Genomic DNA, 18,022 nt, shown 5'->3' with positions numbered 1-18,022 from the left:
ACAATTTGTTTATATATATATATATATATATATATATATATATAAAATTTTAAGTTATATTTATATATGTACCAAAGAAAAAACATATATTATAAAAAAAAATGAGCAAACTCAAAATCCAAATTTAAACCATTAAGAGTGTCTAATTCAAAAATCAATTTACTTTCCACCTTGCTGAGCTCCCTAAAATTGTCTTCCCCCCTCCAATTGTGCTTCTTCTTACAGATAGCCATAAAACCCAAAACTGATTAATCTTTATTATGCACTTAAGTAAAATGGTCTGATGGCTCTGTGTTTGGTGTACCCCCTCTAGATATTCCCTATGTGTTCCGTGTACCCCCTCTAGATATTCCCTATGTGTTCCAGCATGCATGTTTTTAAATTCCTTGTTGTCATACCCACAGGGACACCAGAGGAGGTACACCGCATTGGTAGAGTGACAGAATGTGTTGTATTTTATATCTCTTTTTGGAAATGTTTTATTTAAATTCGGTCCGTTTTGATTTTTTTAAACTTGTTCTCCTACAGGCTGTGCACATTTTGCAGGGATAAAATACTTTCTGTAAATTAAACCATGCTCTATTGTTGGGTCCTTAATAAAACTTTTTACTACTTTATTTTTAATATGTTTATCCCATCTAAAAACTATATTTTGTTCTTCCCCTAAGAATTCTCTTAACTCTTTGTCTGTTTTAAGAATATGCCAATATTTTTAAAAAAATATATGTTTAATTTGTCTTGAGTCCCCGTTAAAATCCAAAATGATGGAGATCCTCCTAGAGTTAGTTTCCTTCCTTATCAAATATTTTGGATTGTCCGTTTTGTATGTTAAAAGATCTTCCCTATTGAGTGATTGTACAACCAACTTTTGTTTCTCAAGGGTTTTAGGTGAGAAAGAAAAAAGTTGGTTGTACAATCAATCATTCAGTAGGGAAGATCTTTTAACATACAAAAAGGACAACCCAAATAATTTGATGAGGAAGGAAACTAGCTCTAGGGGGATCCCCATCATTTTGGATGGGGACGCAAGACAAATTAAACATATTTTTTTAAATATTGAAATATCCTTAAAACAGACAGAGATGTAATAATTAATTGTATGCAAGTTTTTTTCCGTTTAGGTTATATCTACTAAGCAGTGATTTTTTTTTTGGTTGGTGTTTGGGAAGTGGAGTGTCCCTTTAAAACAGAATGGGTCACCCTGCTACTCTCTATTTCTTTAAATAAATATTAGAAACAGTCTGATTGTGTTTACAAGTAGCCATTTGAAATTATTAGCCATTCTCAATAGACATAGGAACCGTTACTCCCCACAAAAAGCAGATGTAGTCAACATAAAAAGTCATGGCTCCTGTTATTAGTGTATCTGTAGACAAAAGTTAAAGGGACACAATAGGCACTTGTACCACGTCATCTCAATTAATTGTTTTTTGTGCCATCTTCCAGTTGTTTTAACCCTGCAACCAAAAACATTGCTGCTCTGCAGTATGTATATAAATATATATCCCTATACAGAAGGGATATATATTCAGAGTGTAGGCCTGTTAATACGTGGATGTATTTTTATGTAATGTCGGTGTGCGCAAATGCAGGGGTGAATTAATTTTTATTTGTCTGTGTTTGTGCGTCTTAGACAATTTTAGGGTTTGTGAGGATGCTGTGATGTATTTGTGTGTATGTAAATTGCTTGTGGTTGGTTAAAACAGTCATAGTATATCTGCAGAATGCAAGTTAATGTGTGTACGGTCCTATTTCTTTGTTCCAGCTTTTATTATATTTATATTGTTTCCTGGCTTCTCACTCAAGTCCTCTGTGAGGAAAAATAATAAAATTTACTTTTTCGGTCTTATTTGCAAAATGGATGGTGTTTCGTTGTGAAAGTTCCCTGTTGTACAGCATTTGATTTTTATGCTCTGTGTGCTCTGTTGTTGTTATACATCATTGTATTTTTTTCCTCATCTTCTTAAGATGAATGGTTTGGACACACTTGGACAAACTGCTCTGCACAGAGCTGCTTTGGGAGGTCATCTGCAGACCTGTCGTCTTCTGTTGAGCTTTGGCTCAGACGCGTCGATCATCTCTTTGCAAGGCTTCACAGCGGCACAGATGGGGAATGAAGCCGTGCAGCAAATTCTAAGCGGTGAGTGAGCACAGCTTTACAGCAACGCATCTTTCAGGAAGATTATTACTTTGAGTTTAGAAAGGCAAACAAGAAAAGCATTTTATTTTTTCCTAGTGAGATTTCATAAAAATAAGTTACATAGTAATCTAGGTTGGGAAAAAGACTCAAGTCCATCATGCTTAAAGGATCACTATAGTGTCAGGAAAACAAACTTTTTCCTGGCACTATATAATCCTTAGGTGGCCCCCCTCCAACTGGGTTAATAAAAGCCACTGACCTTAATCCAGCACCAGGCTCCGTCAGCGCTGGTGACCTCTCCTCCCCCATCGATGTCAGCTCCCGAGTGGAGCCGAATGCGCATGCTCGGCTTAAACTGCGCTCGCATTAAAAACGCCCATAGGAAAGCATTACTCAATGCTTTCCTATTTACGTTCTGCAATTCTTGCATTGAGCGTCAGGAGAGCGCCTCTAGCGGCTGTCAGGAAGACAGCCACTAGAGGCTGGATTAACCCTGCAGTGTAAACATAGCAGTATCTCTGAAATTGGTATGTTTACATCTGAAGGGTTAAAACCTGGGGGACCTGGCACCCAGACCACTTCATTGAGCTGAAATGGTCTGGGTGACTATAGTGGTCCTTTAAAACATTGTTTATGCTTTTGGTCCAAAGGAAGGCACCACAATGGCAATCAGATTTATTATTGGACCAAGAGCCAATTCACATAGTTAATAAAGGGATTTTCCGGACCCTAAAGCGCTTTAGCTTGCTGAGATGCTTTATGTGTGAAGATTCTTTTTTTTTTTTTAACAAAAAATGGCACTTTTATAAATTAACCTTATTACACCTGACGACTGTCAATTAGACAACTGGTCGTGTTACTTCCTGGTTTATTAGCTCAGTGGAGCTAAACTCGGGGCAGGCAATTGCCCAGGGCTACATTGGGAAGTCTTTGTTTGAACAGCTGCAGAAAGTCTGGGCTAGGTTAGAAGGGGAGGGCTTGCAAAGGCTGCTTATAAGAGAACTGCATCTTTTGCAAACTGTTTTTAGATATTGTGCTTTTTTCATTGGGAGTAATTTTTATTCATGTATTTGCGTATTTGTGCAGTGTAGTGTCACTGTAATTGTATCCTTAAATATTTAAAAATATCTATAGAACCTGATAACACAACTTCTTTAGCTAGAGAATTCCACAAATGTATTATTCTTATTGTAAAAAACCCTTATCTCAGCTGTAAGTTAAAACACCTTTTCTTCCAGTCTCAATGGGTGACCTCTTGTCTGTTGTATATTCCTGCTAATGAACAGATTAGCACATAGCGGTTTATACTGACCCTGTATATATTTATGTAGTGCTATGAAACACCTGAAAACAAATGCAGTTTTTCTAGACTTTTTTAATAACTAAAGTTTTCCAGCCCTCATATTAATTTTGTAGCTTACCTATGCACTTTTTCCAGTTCTGGAATATCCTTCTTTAAAACTCGTGCCCCAAATTGTGCTACATATTCAAGGTGGGGATCCTACCTTGATTTTTAAAGAGGCTAAATTATGAAATTATATTTTGGTCAATACCCCTTTTCATACATGACGGCTCCTTACAGTTGCATTGTACACGGCGGCCAACTTTGTTGTCTACAACTGTTCCAAAGTCCTTATTTAATGTATAAGTGGCTTGTGAGTTCCTTATTCCAAAATGTATGACTTTGCATTTATCTGTATTAAATCCCATATGTCACTTGCCTGCACAGTCCCCCAATTTATCCAAATCTCTGTTATACCACAGTCATGATATCAATTACATAGTGTTTACACCTTATGGGACCACAGGCAGCCATGAGTGTGTGATATAAGGGGTTTATCAACCTGTTCTTGAGAGACTGATTCATTGTTTGTGTTTTCAGCTGATGGGGCCACTGTTTACCCACAATTCAGTGTTTATGAACATGATACATGCATACTACTTTGTTTTATCTAACAGATGTGCAGTTACTCCTAAAAATCCTATATCTCACGCTTGCTTTAGATATTGTATTCAATATGTGCTTATGGGACTCGGATGATCTAAAAACCAATAAATGACCTTTTATAGAAAAAAAAATCACTTTTCTACTATAGTATTGATTCTGAGCAGAACTATTTTCTTTAGGGCATTCTGATTGATACACATTGCCACCAATCTGTTTCAAAATAATTCTGTAACAGTGTATTAGTTAAAGGGACACTATAGTCACCAGAACAACTACAGCTTATTGCATTTGTTCTGGTGAGTAGAATCATTACCTTCAGGCTTTTTGCTGTAAACAGTCTTTTCAGAGAAAATGCTGTGTGTACATTACAGCCTAGTGATAACTTCACTGGCCACTCCTCAGATGGCTGTTAGATATCATTCCTGCCTCAGTCTTGTCTAGTGTGCATCACAACATATCAGTATCTCCTTCCTCTGCATGCAGACACTGAACTGTCCTCATAGAGATTCATTGATTCATCTCATCTCTATGAGGAGATGCTGATTGGCCAGGGCTGTGTTTGACTTGTGCTGGCTCTGCCCCTGATCTGCCACCTTGACAGTCTCAGCCAATCCTATGGGGTAGCACTGTGATTGGATCAGGCTACCACTTCTGATGACAGTTTCACAGGCAAACAGGAGCAGAGGTAGCAGCTGCAGACTTGAATACAAGTAAGATTATACTATATTTAGGAAGGCAAGAGAGAGCCAGGAAATCTACATGGTGGCTTTAACACTAAAGGGTCAGAAATATATGTTTGTGTTCCTGACCCTATAGTGCTCTTTTAAATCAGATTTTTTTTTTTATGACAATTGCCTTTGTCAAACTGTTTTGAATTGAATTATGTAATATGAAGCAACAGTAGCTGTTAAGACTAAGAGTTCACCACAGGGTCTAAAACCAGAGTGAAATAGTTCAACACTTGCATATAACTTTTATTCAGGCCTTAATGCTTTCAGTAGCTAAGCCTCAGAAATGCGTTGTTACATTATTGTTTGATCTTGTAAATTGCAATTTATTCCTTCTTTAAGCTCATATAAATGTATACTTTTTATCTAACTGAACACTAATTTTAACAATCCAAAAATCTGCATTTTGCTATGTAGACACAGAACATTTGCACAATATTGTCAATTTTGTTCTTTCTGAATTCTTACAATTTGATATATCAATATGAATTGCCTGGTATATGACCGTTACAGAAAACACTCCTGTCCGCACTTCAGATGTGGATTACCGACTGCTAGAGGCTTCAAAGGCTGGAGACTTGGATACAGTAAAGGTAGGATCATTTTCAGTCCTATTTGCTTGCCAGCATTAATTCACTTATTAATATAATTTTTCTTTCATGCTGTTCCAGGCTTTTTTTGTATTTTTTATAAAAGGGTCTTTGTGCTCTTGTGTTATTGTATGAGGCTTGCATAATTTATAATGATTGGTTTTCTTTTTGCTTGTGATTATTAAATATCATTCACTCAGCAATAATTGCTTTCAATAATCCGTTGACACCTGTTTTATGTCTGCCAGCTACAATAAACGAATTATAGTATTAATGCATCAACCTCCTAACCAGGCTACACTTGTAAACACATACATCACTCCCCTTTTCCCTTTCCAAGCGGCGTACATCAAGGACAGCCAAAAGGCAGACTTCAAACTGTTCTAAAACATTAAATTCAGTGATGCAGTGTCAGGCTTAAAGGGACACTGTAGGCATCAAAACAAAGTTAGCTTAATGAAGCCGTCTTGTTGTATCGATCGTACCCCTGCAGTCTCACTGCTTCATTCTTTGCCATTTAGGAGTTAAATCACTTTGTGTATTTAGCCATAGCCACACCTCTCTTGCACAACCTTCCTAAACACTTCCTACAGAGACATTTAATGTTTAAACTTCCATTGTTGCACTACGTGTTTCATTGAGAATATGTCATGCGGTTAATAGCCTTCTACAACCCGCAGGAGAGGTGTGATTGAAGTTCAATTTACAGAGCAGGAGATAAAATCTTCTAAAGCATGCTAACATTCTAGCATGACTTGATGTATTTTTAAAGATTTTAAGGTATACACCTTTTTAAGCATTTATTTATTTTAATATCGCTGCGCGTCGTTACCGTACCTTGCAGAAAAAACGGAAAATGAGGCAGAGTAGTAACATCATTGTCATTAGAATCTACCAGTCTAATCCTAGTCTTATGATTAAGATGTACTGAAAGTATAATTTTACTGTGTCCTAGACATAATGTCATATTTGTCTATTTACCTAATCTTCTTTACAATGGCATACACAAAGTATGAACCTATTTTTCTCTTCCTTCCCACATTATTCTTTTACTTATAATACAGCAATTAATGGTCCGCCTCCTTCATGTCTTATAATGCTCTGCTTTGTTTTTTGCTATGCTTGTTAAATGAAAACTATTTAAAAAAAAAAAAAATTATAATTTTAAATCACAAGGCTAGACAAAATAGCACACTATACACAACTATAGAATCTGCTTTATGGAAAGGTTTCTAAAGTTTTAAATTTACCAATAAATAAATTATTTAAAGAAAAACACAGCTCACTGAAGTGGCTATGATGCCATAAATGCCCGTGAGCCATCCCACTGTAAGATGTCAAAACAATTTAGCTCGGACTAATAAAGGAACGCATTTATTGGCTGAGAGGATCAGATGAATGCTGTCAGCCAATGATTGCACTCCCGCTTCTGTCATGCTTTGCTCTTCAGTGACATCCGGCTTCTGCTGCTGGAGAATAACGGATGTGGGGGATGTGGCATGGGTCCAAGTAAGTTTTTAAGTTATAAGAAAATGGCTCGACATCCTGCTGTGCATTTGCACCAGGATGAATGTGGCACCATAACCAGCAGGCTGTAATGGTTTCTTGCTTGTAGTGTCACTTACCAAGATTTTTACTATGTTTACATATCATATTTAACAAGTATGTATATGTGTGAAACATTAAACTAATTTTACAAATCCACACCATGTGATCCTGCAAATGGGTACTTCTGTCTGCTTGTCTGTCACTGTTATAAGCGATATCCATGATCCCAAGTGTTTCCATTTCTCTTCATTTGCAATTGTTTTGTTTTTTTCTGTTTGCTTTGCCTCAACATGATTATGATGCCATTAGCCAAATCTTTCAAGATATACTATAAGCACCAAAACAACTTTAGCTTAAATAAGAAGTTTTGTTGTATAGATCATGCCCCTGCAGTCTCATTGTTCAATTCTCTACCATTTACGAGTTTGATAATTTCTGTTTCTGATTATACAGTCCTAGCCCCACACACCCCGACTGTGACTTACAAAGCCTGCATGAAAATTTTTTTTACAGTGTTACTTGAGACGTTTTTCTATCTCAGGAGGGTCTAGCAAAGTTAACAGTGCAGGAGATAAGACAGTCTAAATTATACAGATAGATAATAAAAAAAGTTTAAACATTAGATCTCTGTCTACATGTAGTGTGTAGGGAGACTATGTAGGTCACTTGCATGGGAGGTGTGACCAGGGCTGCAAAAACACTGCAATTTAACTTCGAAATTGCAGATAATTGAGCAGTTAGGCTGCAGGGATATAATCTATACACCCAAATCACTTCATTACCCTGAAGTTGTTTTGGTACTTCTCTTAAATATGAATTTAAGACAAAACTGTGCAACTCATGAAAAAAAGCTTAGCACAAGTTATTAGGGATTTTAAATGTTTTATGTAATGTTGTAAATTCCTGAGAAGTGACAAATCCTCTTTAAAATACGTTTGTTCTTGAGTTCAGTCCATGTTTTATTCCCTTAGAATAATGGATGTGATTTTCCCTCCTATATGTCCTTCTGTCCTTCCTTCCTTCCTTCCTCTTCCCCTTTTTGCTTAACAGCAGCTGTGCAGCCCACAGAACGTAAACTGCAGGGATCTAGAAGGCCGGCATTCAACTCCACTACACTTTGCAGCAGGCTATAACCGTGTTTCTGTAGTGGAGTATTTACTCCACCACGGGGCTGATGTACATGCCAAAGACAAAGGGTAACTTCATTATTTTTACTGTTATTTCATTCTATGTGTAGCCAAAGCATATTCTGGATCTGCTCTATATTGGAAGGCTATACTCCAACAGATGGCCAATAACTGTGGTGTACTGCAGCTGCACACCTTTGGCTCATACTCATAACTTTGTTTTCTATTTGAACAGTGGTTTAGTTCCCCTGCATAACGCCTGCTCCTATGGACACTACGAAGTAGCTGAGCTCCTGGTGAGGCACGGAGCTTCCGTCAATGTAGCAGATTTATGGAAATTTACCCCACTACATGAAGCAGCTGCTAAAGGAAAATATGAAATCTGCAAACTACTATTGAAGGTGCTTAGTGGAATATTTCTTGAAAGTTACATATAATCTCTGCATTTCATTTGATGTAATATAGAATTCGGTGCCTACATTTAACATGACTGTGTATGTACTTGTCGGGTTTTTAAAGGGGCATTTTAGTATTTGAATTTACATACATAATGCATAAAAAATATTTTGTATATGTCTTTTGTGGCACATCCTTAGACAACCTTTAGCAAAGATAGGATGTTAAGTTGCCATCACTCATGTATTGGTTTCTATCATTAAACCACTTAAAGGGACACTAGACCTCTATAACCTCTATAGCGAGTCCATTGGCTCACACTTTTGACCAGTGTTTAAACTTGCTATAAGTTGGTATAATAATGCGGAATTACGAACTGCTTTATCAGAATAAATCCGACCACAAGGATGGTGGGCACGCAACTAAGCAAGTTAAGTTTCAAACTGTTCGTAAACAGAAAGATTATCGAAAGGACAACATGCAAGGACTCCTGGCATCATAACACTTACAGCGCACTGTACACAGAGTGTCTATTTAATGTCCCTCTTTCCTAGGAATAAGTGCAAAGGAGGCGCATTTTATGAATATAAAAAAGGAAGTCCATGGGTGCCTTTTTTACCTCATGCGGTTAAACCGTTTTCAAACCAATTCCTTCATTCTGCCTCTTCTGCGTTCCTCACTGAGCTTCTAATTCGAGTAACAGTACACACTATTACTCTTAATAAGTGGCCAGTGATAGGCTATGAGTGGAACAAAAAGAGGAGACACAGTTGGTAAGATGGTGCATAAAACACTCCTGCCCCCAGAACAAGGGCTGGGTGGTTTTTTTCATTAATTAGACTGTTCTTAGGATGCCTCGTATTGAATCAAATTGGTTTAAATAAGGTACTAAGCTCTGACATACTGCTGAGATAAGTGTCAGTTATGAGGCCGAAGAATCATCAAATTAGTGTAGAAGATAATGCAATCTCCATTATTATATAATTCTTCAAAATCTGTCCATATCCTTTGATCCTGTTAGATTGGCCTTAAAATTCTGGTACTCAGGGATATTTATATAAGCTCTCATATGCTAAATTACCCCGTGATTGTTATTTGTTTGTTTGTTTGTTTTTTATCATTACCATTCTCAGTAAGAATGTGTATTCATACCTGTGCTGACTCTCATTTGCTCGAGTTGTTTTCAGGCCAATAACAAATTAAATTAGCTTTGTTATAATTCATCACATTACATAAGTATCTTCCCCATGTAATCCATGTTGTTTATTTACCACTAATCCTCCATGTTTTTGCTTTTGATATAGTACACTTCTCTTGCAAAATTAGTTTTTGTTTTTTGGGGCTTCCGGATGTCAGTGCCAGACTTTTCATTGGCTTCTCCAGCTGTAACATGATTGCTGGCTGGGGTCAGACAAAGCTCATGTTACAGTGAATTGGGAAGGCGAGATGGGTTTAAGCACTGGTAGCTAATTTATATTCCCAGTGAGCCTTACACTGCCTTCAGAGGGAATGATCATTAGTTTAAATAGTACATATTTAAACAGAACACATTTCAAAAGAGGAAAAAAATATGTAAATATATCTAGGTTAAAAAAATATAACGCAAAGAAAACAAATGATTCCGCTTTGCCATAGCAAACACTGTTTTTGAAAACATGTTTATACCATGTGCAATGTTGAAATAATGGTTTTCTGTGTCCATTCTGGTACAGCATGGAGCCGATCCAACAAAGAAAAATAGAGATGGGAACACACCTTTAGATCTGGTGAAAGATGGAGACACAGATATTCAGGACTTACTACGAGGTGACGCTGCTTTGCTTGACGCAGCAAAAAAAGGCTGCTTAGCAAGAGTCCAAAAACTTTGCACACAAGAAAACATTAATTGTAGGGATACCCAGGGAAGGAACTCAACACCTCTCCATTTAGCAGGTAAGCCTTTCACTTCTACTTGGTAGATTTGTTCCGCAGTTGTCACTTTGATTATTGCATGATATAGTCTATGTATGTTTGTATAAAGAAGATGTGTGTGCCTATTATTTAGACTAACATTGTATCCATTGCCTTTTAGAAGTATTTCTGTTCAATATAAATGTTCCTTGTTTAAGAGATGAGTTTTCGGTCCTCAAGGGGTCTTTTTCGTGGCTTATCCTCACAAAATGTAACTTACAATGGTTTGTTAGCTGGTGCATGTACAAAAATTCTGCAAGGTTGCCCGCAGTACAGGGGCATACATTTAACATGTATTTAAATTTGAAGTTGCACTACTTTATTGTACACGTGTCATTCTAGAAGTGTTTTGTTGATCGATCAGTCCTATCGTTATTTCATTCCCTTCTTAAATGTTTTTTGATTTGTTTTACCCAGCTGGCTACAACAACTTAGAAGTTGCAGAGTACCTCCTAGAGCATGGAGCGGATGTAAATGCACAAGACAAAGGAGGATTAATTCCCTTACATAATGCAGCATCATACGGGGTAAGCAATGCAACATTATATTGCCAAGGATTACAGTTTAAAACCTACTTTCATGTAATTAGGTCAATGACTTGTAACATAATATTTGAAGAGGACTGTTTGTATTACTGTTGTTATATATAAAAATAGATGGGAACCTATTTATGGTTAGCAATCTCATAAAAAAATATGAGAAATAAAAACTATCCATCTGCAACTAAAGTCACAGAACAAAGGCAAAATCCTCGCAACTCAAAGGAACACTATGTGTTGGGAATACAAAGATGTATTCCTAACACTATAGTAACCCTCTACCTCCCCATTGAATCAATGCCTTACTAGGGAGAATTTTAAGACACTGGACGCCCTTGTGCATGTGAGGAAGTCCAGTGTATTTTAATTTTTCCTAAAACACACTTTTTGTGTCTAGCAGATTGGCAGCCACTAGAGGCACCTCCTCATCAGGACCTTTGGATTTTCTAAAATATTTTCTTTCAGCATCATCACAGCATAATGAAGCCGAGGCACTGGTTTGACTGAGCGCATTATTAAACAAAGAAAGTTCAAAAGGAAAAAACTAAAATGAAACTATATACTAAAATGCACCACCATGATGCAGATAAAAGTAAAAGATGCAGGATAAAAACAGACCCACTCCACAGAGGTTTGCAAAAAGAATATAAACCCATAGTAGAAAGAGGAATCCGCACACAATTACCGAAAATAATTCCAATTTTTGTTAGAATTATTTTTAAAAAAAATTGTATATGCAATGAACAAAAACAAATCATATATGTTTATAAAGTATCAACTACCAATGTAGGTGAATCTAAACACAGCAAAGGATAACTAGGCAGATAGTTGGTAATTATGAGAAAATATTGTTAGTAAATCCAGTAGGGGATAGCCTCAATGAGTACTTGACATTTTTATACACTAAAAAGAAAAAGTAGTGTATGCTCGAAAAAAAATAATTTTTCTTTTTCTTTTTTGTTTTTTTTAACAAACATCTTGAATTTATATGTCCATCAATAGGAAGACTGCCTCCTAGTAAAATGTTTGAGGGGAAAAAAAAAGTGAAACGATTGGTGAAATAAATAGGACAAAAATTGTAAAAAAAAAAAAAAAAAAAAAAATATTCAGAATTAAAAAAAGATGTATATCTGTGGATGTGTCTGTATCTGTTGATGACATAATTTTCAGTGCCACTGTCCGATTGTCTTTTCATTTATCCTTTGCTGCGTTTAGATTCTCCTACATTTGTATTTCCTACTTGATATACATATTCTAGTATTTGTTTTTGTTGTTGTGCATTGCGTATACAAAGTGTTAAAATTATTCAAATTAAAAATTGGAATTATTTTCTATAATTGTGCGTGGATTTCTCTCTACATTGTGAAACTACTGATCAGATAATCACATTGCTGCAAATGTCATAAAAGGCTTCTCATTGTTGCCTCGGTCCCTGTTATAGCTGTCGTGATACCTGGCACAGTTATTTTATGTTCTCCCCATTTTTTAGGTATTGTGCCAGTGATGGCTCGCCTTGGCAGCCTAGAAGTCTCTATATGACGTTTCTCATGTTGGTCATCTAGCCTTCAGGGTGACTGAGCATTGTGAGAAATGTAGCCCACATCATCTGAGATATAGAGGGGATCCATTAATGCCAAACTAGCACTGATGCGCTTTCAATAGGCATGTTTACTGTGAACAATTAGCTGTTTAACTTAAAGAATATGGCTGGTTTGTTGGTTTGTTTTATTTCCACGCTAAGAAATATACAATATAATGTATTTGTGTTTCTCCATTTTTGCAGTCTGCTGTTAATGAGATATTAATGGGAAAAAGTGAATTTAGTACACAGTTCAGCTCTGCTGAGCTCACAAATTTGAATAACATTAACTCAAAATGTCTACATTATGTTGTTTTGCTGGATTCCAGGATACTAATGGAGAATCAGAGGTGATGTGACGGTTGAATTTCTATTCGTTTTAATATTGGTAAACATGAGGAGTTTCATTCTTCCGTTTTGTGGAAGAAAATATGAGCACAGTCCAAAAATATGTTCAATGTTTGAAAGCGTACTTAACATTTCATTGCAGAATCTATTCCACCCCACAGTCTAACTGCTTTGCATAAACTGTAATCATAGATTAGATTTTATTTATTTATTTTTGCATAAGTGTGTGATTTAGGCATTTACATTTTTGTCACATATCTGTTATGTTTAAAAAAAAAAAAAAAAATTTTTTTTTTTTTTTTTTTTTTTTTTTTTAAATGTCTGACTGTTTCTTAAAATGACAAACAACCCCCCAAAAAATAAACCTCCCTTTTTAAAGACACCAGGATGAATGATGTGCTGGGACAGTCCCATTAAACTGCCCGTAGAATACAATCGTGCCATGTACATATTTATGCTGTATTCCCTTGGTAAATGCTGATACTTAAGGCTCTAGGACTGTACTGTCAGTATTCAATGTATACATGTACACTGCCCTCAGGGAGGGGTACAATCTAAACGAGCTCCCGGCCATGGCAAGTGTTTTTTTAGTTTCTTTTTCCAGGCTGTATGTGGCCCCACTTTTTTAAGCATTGTATGAGTGTTTAAATATTGTACTAAACATTGCAAGACTACAGAAAATGTAACCATCCTGAATTTACTCTTGTTTAAGTGTTTGCAGACAGCTCTGTCCAGACCAGGAAGTGGCTCAGCCAATCAGAAACCACTCATTTTGTTATACAAAGTTTTTGTGTGAATAGAATGACAAGGGGCCTTCCTAAACAATCTATACACGGAGTATACATAGTTATGGTGCTTGCAGTTTCCTTTTTAAAGAGTGTGGTTTGGTTTTGTTTATTACATTTGTTGAGAATAGGAAAAAGTTGTGAGATTGTTTTCCTTTTAAAGTTCAGCAACAATACGTTTTTTTTTTTTTTCCCTATAAAGCCTATAGTTATGTTTAGAAATAATGATGTTCCTAATGTTGAAGTAGCAGACTGTACGCCTGTATTGCACAGATGAGACAGCAGCAAATGAGCCGTTAAGTGCTGTGCTCTGTGGCTTTGAAAGCAATGAGACTTCAAAACGGAAATTACCTGTAGTTCACAAAATAACACATCCTCATTTCACAATGTAATGATTCTGGGTGGATATCTGTATATATCTGTCTCCGTTTACCCGCTTTTTAAAGGTGGTTTAGTAAGATGGCTGTAGTATCTTATTACTGGGCCGGTGCATATTTCGGTTAAGGTCACTCTGATATCCCAGCTGCATCCGAAAAGGTCATGACTACCAGCCAGTGAGACATGGGAATTTCCAACCATTGTCACAAATCATTACCCTCTTACAAAGGTTAATTCTTTAGGAAAAGTGGATAATTAAGAAACCGGTAAGTGTACATAAAATAATATAAATGTATTTTAGTGTTGGTTTTTAAAGTGGCCCAGTCATTTTTTTTTTTTTTTCTTCCTTAGGGTTTTGCTTTCCTAACTACCCTTGAATCTTAATGATTTAACAGCTTTCCTTGCCACTTGCCTTTATTTTCATTTATTGTTTATGCTGAATCTCAATATCTGGGTGCAGCTTTTATTTTCTGCTCTGCCATGATGTCTCCTGTTTGCCCTTCTGTGGGATTGATTAACCTGATGGAGTGTGGATAAATGTGATTGGCATCTGAAAGAAAACCTTGCTTTAAGCTCCACCCATTGTCAAGTTTTGTCACCTTGACTGCTATACCTGAGTAATAGTAGTCCTATGCAACAAAGGAGCCTTCTTTTGTCTTCTCTCTCGTATTGTCTTCTTGCTGCTCCCAAAATAAGTAGGAAAGGGGAGGACTGTGGTACAGTATTCCTACTCGATATCTATAGTACTTAGGAATCCTATAATTATTTTGTTTTCCCTTATAGTGTGATTGTCTGATGACAAACCATTAATGATGCACTCATAGATGAGATTTTATATAATGGCCAACTTCGTTTTTCATTCAATTGTGTTTTCACAATGTTTTTTCTCTGCCTCCACGGCTCCGATCATGTGACTTGACGATCTCAGCCAATTCCAATGCTTTTCTGTTAGAAGACTATTGCGCATGAGTGGTAAATGCCGTACTGCGCCAATCAGCATCTCCTCATAGAGATGCATTGAATCGGTGCATCTCTATGAGGAACGCTCAGCACCTCCATGCAGAGTGTGGAGACGCTGACCCATAAAGCACCTCTAGCGCCTGTTGATGAGTGACGGCCACTATAGGTGTTACTAGACAGTGTACTGCCTTTTCTCTATAGATGTAGTTGTTCTGGTGACATTATTCAGGAGCCTATACTTGGTCAGCTTGTCTTGTAAAAATTATTTTTAACAAATGTTGTTTTTAAATATTTTCAAGCCTACGGGTGAACATTTAGTAAAGAAACAATTTCATTATTATTATATTTATACACCTTTTATTTTAATGAAATGATAACATATTTAGAGTTAACATATTTTACTCATCTGACTTTTATGACTTACAGAAATGTTTTGTCTTTGCCCCCAGCATGTAGACATTGCAGCCTTGCTGATCAAATATAACACGTGTGTTAATGCTACCGATAAATGGGCCTTCACGCCATTACATGAAGCTGCGCAGAAAGGACGGACACAGCTCTGCGCTCTGCTTTTAGCTCACGGTGCTGATCCAACGATGAAGAACCAGGAAAGCCAAACGCCCTTAGATTTAGCAACAGTAAGTTTGATAGGACACATGCTGTTTATTTCCTGTGTTACTTGCAAACTTTTAACCTTTTCCCCTGCATGGTTAATGTAGTCACCAATTATTAATTTTCTCTGTTGATAGATTTGAAAGATTTATCAATAAGTGGATGATAGGAATTCAGTAGTTCTGTGCAACTTTCTCAGCGGTGCTGCAAAGTAAACTAAATTAAATGTAGTTATAATTTATATATATATATCCTTTGCTTCTTGGTTACCATGGTCATCGAGGCACCTTGGTAGTGTAATACAATGTACACTGTTGTAAATACTAAAAATGTAAAGGACACTCTACTGCCCGCATGCAGAAAAACATACAAAATCAGTATTTAGTAGGTGTACCTTCAATGAAATCATGCATGCATTTAAAATATTTTTTTTGTGGGTATGTGAAAAAACCGCTTGCAAAAGCTGCAGATCTCTTGTCTGTGGCCTTTTCCAGCCCTTCCCATATTCCCCAGCGCAGCCTTTGACTGTCCAATCAGACGTTCCAATTCAGCTCAATGAGAAGTCTTTAGAAGACAGGTGCTCTGGTCAATTGCTGCCTCTTGAGTTTAGCTCCACTGAGCTAAACAACCAGGAAGTAACAGGACCTGTTTTCTGAGTGTTTTGGTTGTTTGATGTGTTCCTTTAAGATTTGGGTTGTCGTTGGCTTCCTGTTGTTCAAATAAAAATGAATAGAAGATCAAAAACATTTGTTTGCCAAAATGCTGATAGACTATTTTCCTAATTTGAAGGAGCAGAGTGGGATTGAATAGAAGTGGTATACACAGATACTAAAACAAACAAATGATTACGTTTTAAAAGAAAATTTTACATATTTTGCAATAATTAAGTACATTTTAATCAAATAACAAGACTTTTCTTTCTTCTATTCATGTGATCTTTTTGTGTATATAATACATATTTCAATAAACTTTCATAGCACCGAAAGTCATAGTCTTAATGTATATAGATCAAGTGGTCTAATTTGGTATTGTGTGCGCAGAGGAGATGAAATCTGGCATCCTGATTTGTAAGACTGCCTTTATTTGTCCAGAGGCATTTTTAGTGTTTTCCATGCATTAAATTGAATCGTACTGACCACTGCAAGATTTACAATCTAAACAGGCTTCATTTGTTAACATTCCTTTAAGAAGATCAAGGTAACGCTATAGTGTTCCTGTCCCTAATAAAATAAAAGTGTCAGCTGTATCCCGCCCCCCTTCCCATTTGTAAAAAAAAATATATAATAATAATAAAATACATTTTACTTGCCTTTTTTCAGCACTGAAACTCCACTGATGCTGCTTACCTTGGGGCATTTGGGACCCGATGCAAATGTGCATTAAATCAATAATTTTTTTATGGGGACTTCCACTTCACGTGACGGAGTTTAACTCTGCAGTTCCGCCAAAGCACCTCTTGTGGCTGTCAGTATGACAAACACTAGAGGTCGATTTAACCCTACAATTTAAACATGGCCGTTACTAAAAACAGAGAAACTGAGAAGTGGTGCCCTGGAAAACGTCAGTGGTCCTTTAAGTGCTATTTAGAATAACCTGGTATTTTATACTTCTTTGAGGCAAAAGATGTAGTTAAAAAGTAATATTCACGATAATACTGGCTCAAACATAAGTCAGTCCACTAGTGGAGTTTATCCATTATGCGTATATTCGAATTGAGCTTAGCAATATTAACTTTGCTGATATTACATATTCTGTACAATAAAAAAGCTCTATATTACAATAAAATGAAATATAAATTCTAACATGAATATATGTGCTGGTGCACAGCACTATAAGGTAAGTGGCATAACCAAACAGCCCCGATTCTCCCGATATTGATAGCAGTGCTAAAACAGATAGAATCCAAATAATTAGAAATGTTGCTACATTCCTTCAAACCTGAGCAGCCAACTAAACAATTGTTTCCATTGCCAACAAAATGTTCATCCAATGTTTATCCGTTATTTGACATTAGAGCACAAAAAGAATTGAGCTGCATTGTTATTAAAGCCTTTCCACGATTCCTCCATATATATTGGGTCAGCAGCAGAATAGTGCCAATTAGATTTGTCTGTTTTCTTTCTATCTTTCAGTTTTTCATATGATAGCAAAGAACATCACATATTCAAACAGATCATTATTTAAAATAATAATAACATATAATCCCATTAAGATAAAATGTGTATTCTGTTAAAAAAAAAATCAGTACTAATACATATCTTCTACACTGTTGAATTTAATATCCTGTCACCATGTAAACATGTGTTCATTGAGAATTTAATGTCTCAATAATTAAGATTATTGTTTAATGTTTATCTAAGAGTAACCAATGACTTTTGTTGTTCCCAGCCCAGC

General features: G+C 36.3%; 1 protein-coding gene across 4 annotated transcripts in view; it reads left to right on the top strand.

The window, feature by feature from the left end:
* Positions 1-18,022, top strand: part of TNKS (tankyrase) — a 215,470-nt gene that overhangs the window by 168,232 nt on the left and 29,216 nt on the right. For 3 of the 4 annotated variants that reach the window (XM_063455837.1, XM_063455836.1, XM_063455834.1), the window contains exons 12-18: positions 1,969-2,140; positions 5,330-5,409; positions 8,005-8,150; positions 8,317-8,482; positions 10,190-10,409; positions 10,845-10,954; positions 15,466-15,654. In XM_063455837.1, the coding sequence (XP_063311907.1) occupies positions 1,969-2,140; positions 5,330-5,409; positions 8,005-8,150; positions 8,317-8,482; positions 10,190-10,409; positions 10,845-10,954; positions 15,466-15,654 (1,083 nt within the window). The remainder of the gene's footprint in view (positions 1-1,968; positions 2,141-5,329; positions 5,410-8,004; positions 8,151-8,316; positions 8,483-10,189; positions 10,410-10,844; positions 10,955-15,465; positions 15,655-18,022) is intronic. The other variant, XM_063455835.1, reaches the window with a different exon arrangement.

This window comes from Pelobates fuscus, chromosome 5 (assembly GCF_036172605.1).
Source record: "Pelobates fuscus isolate aPelFus1 chromosome 5, aPelFus1.pri, whole genome shotgun sequence".
NCBI classification, from domain to species: domain Eukaryota; kingdom Metazoa; phylum Chordata; class Amphibia; order Anura; family Pelobatidae; genus Pelobates; species Pelobates fuscus.
This window is presented reverse-complemented; position numbering and strand designations above follow the sequence as displayed.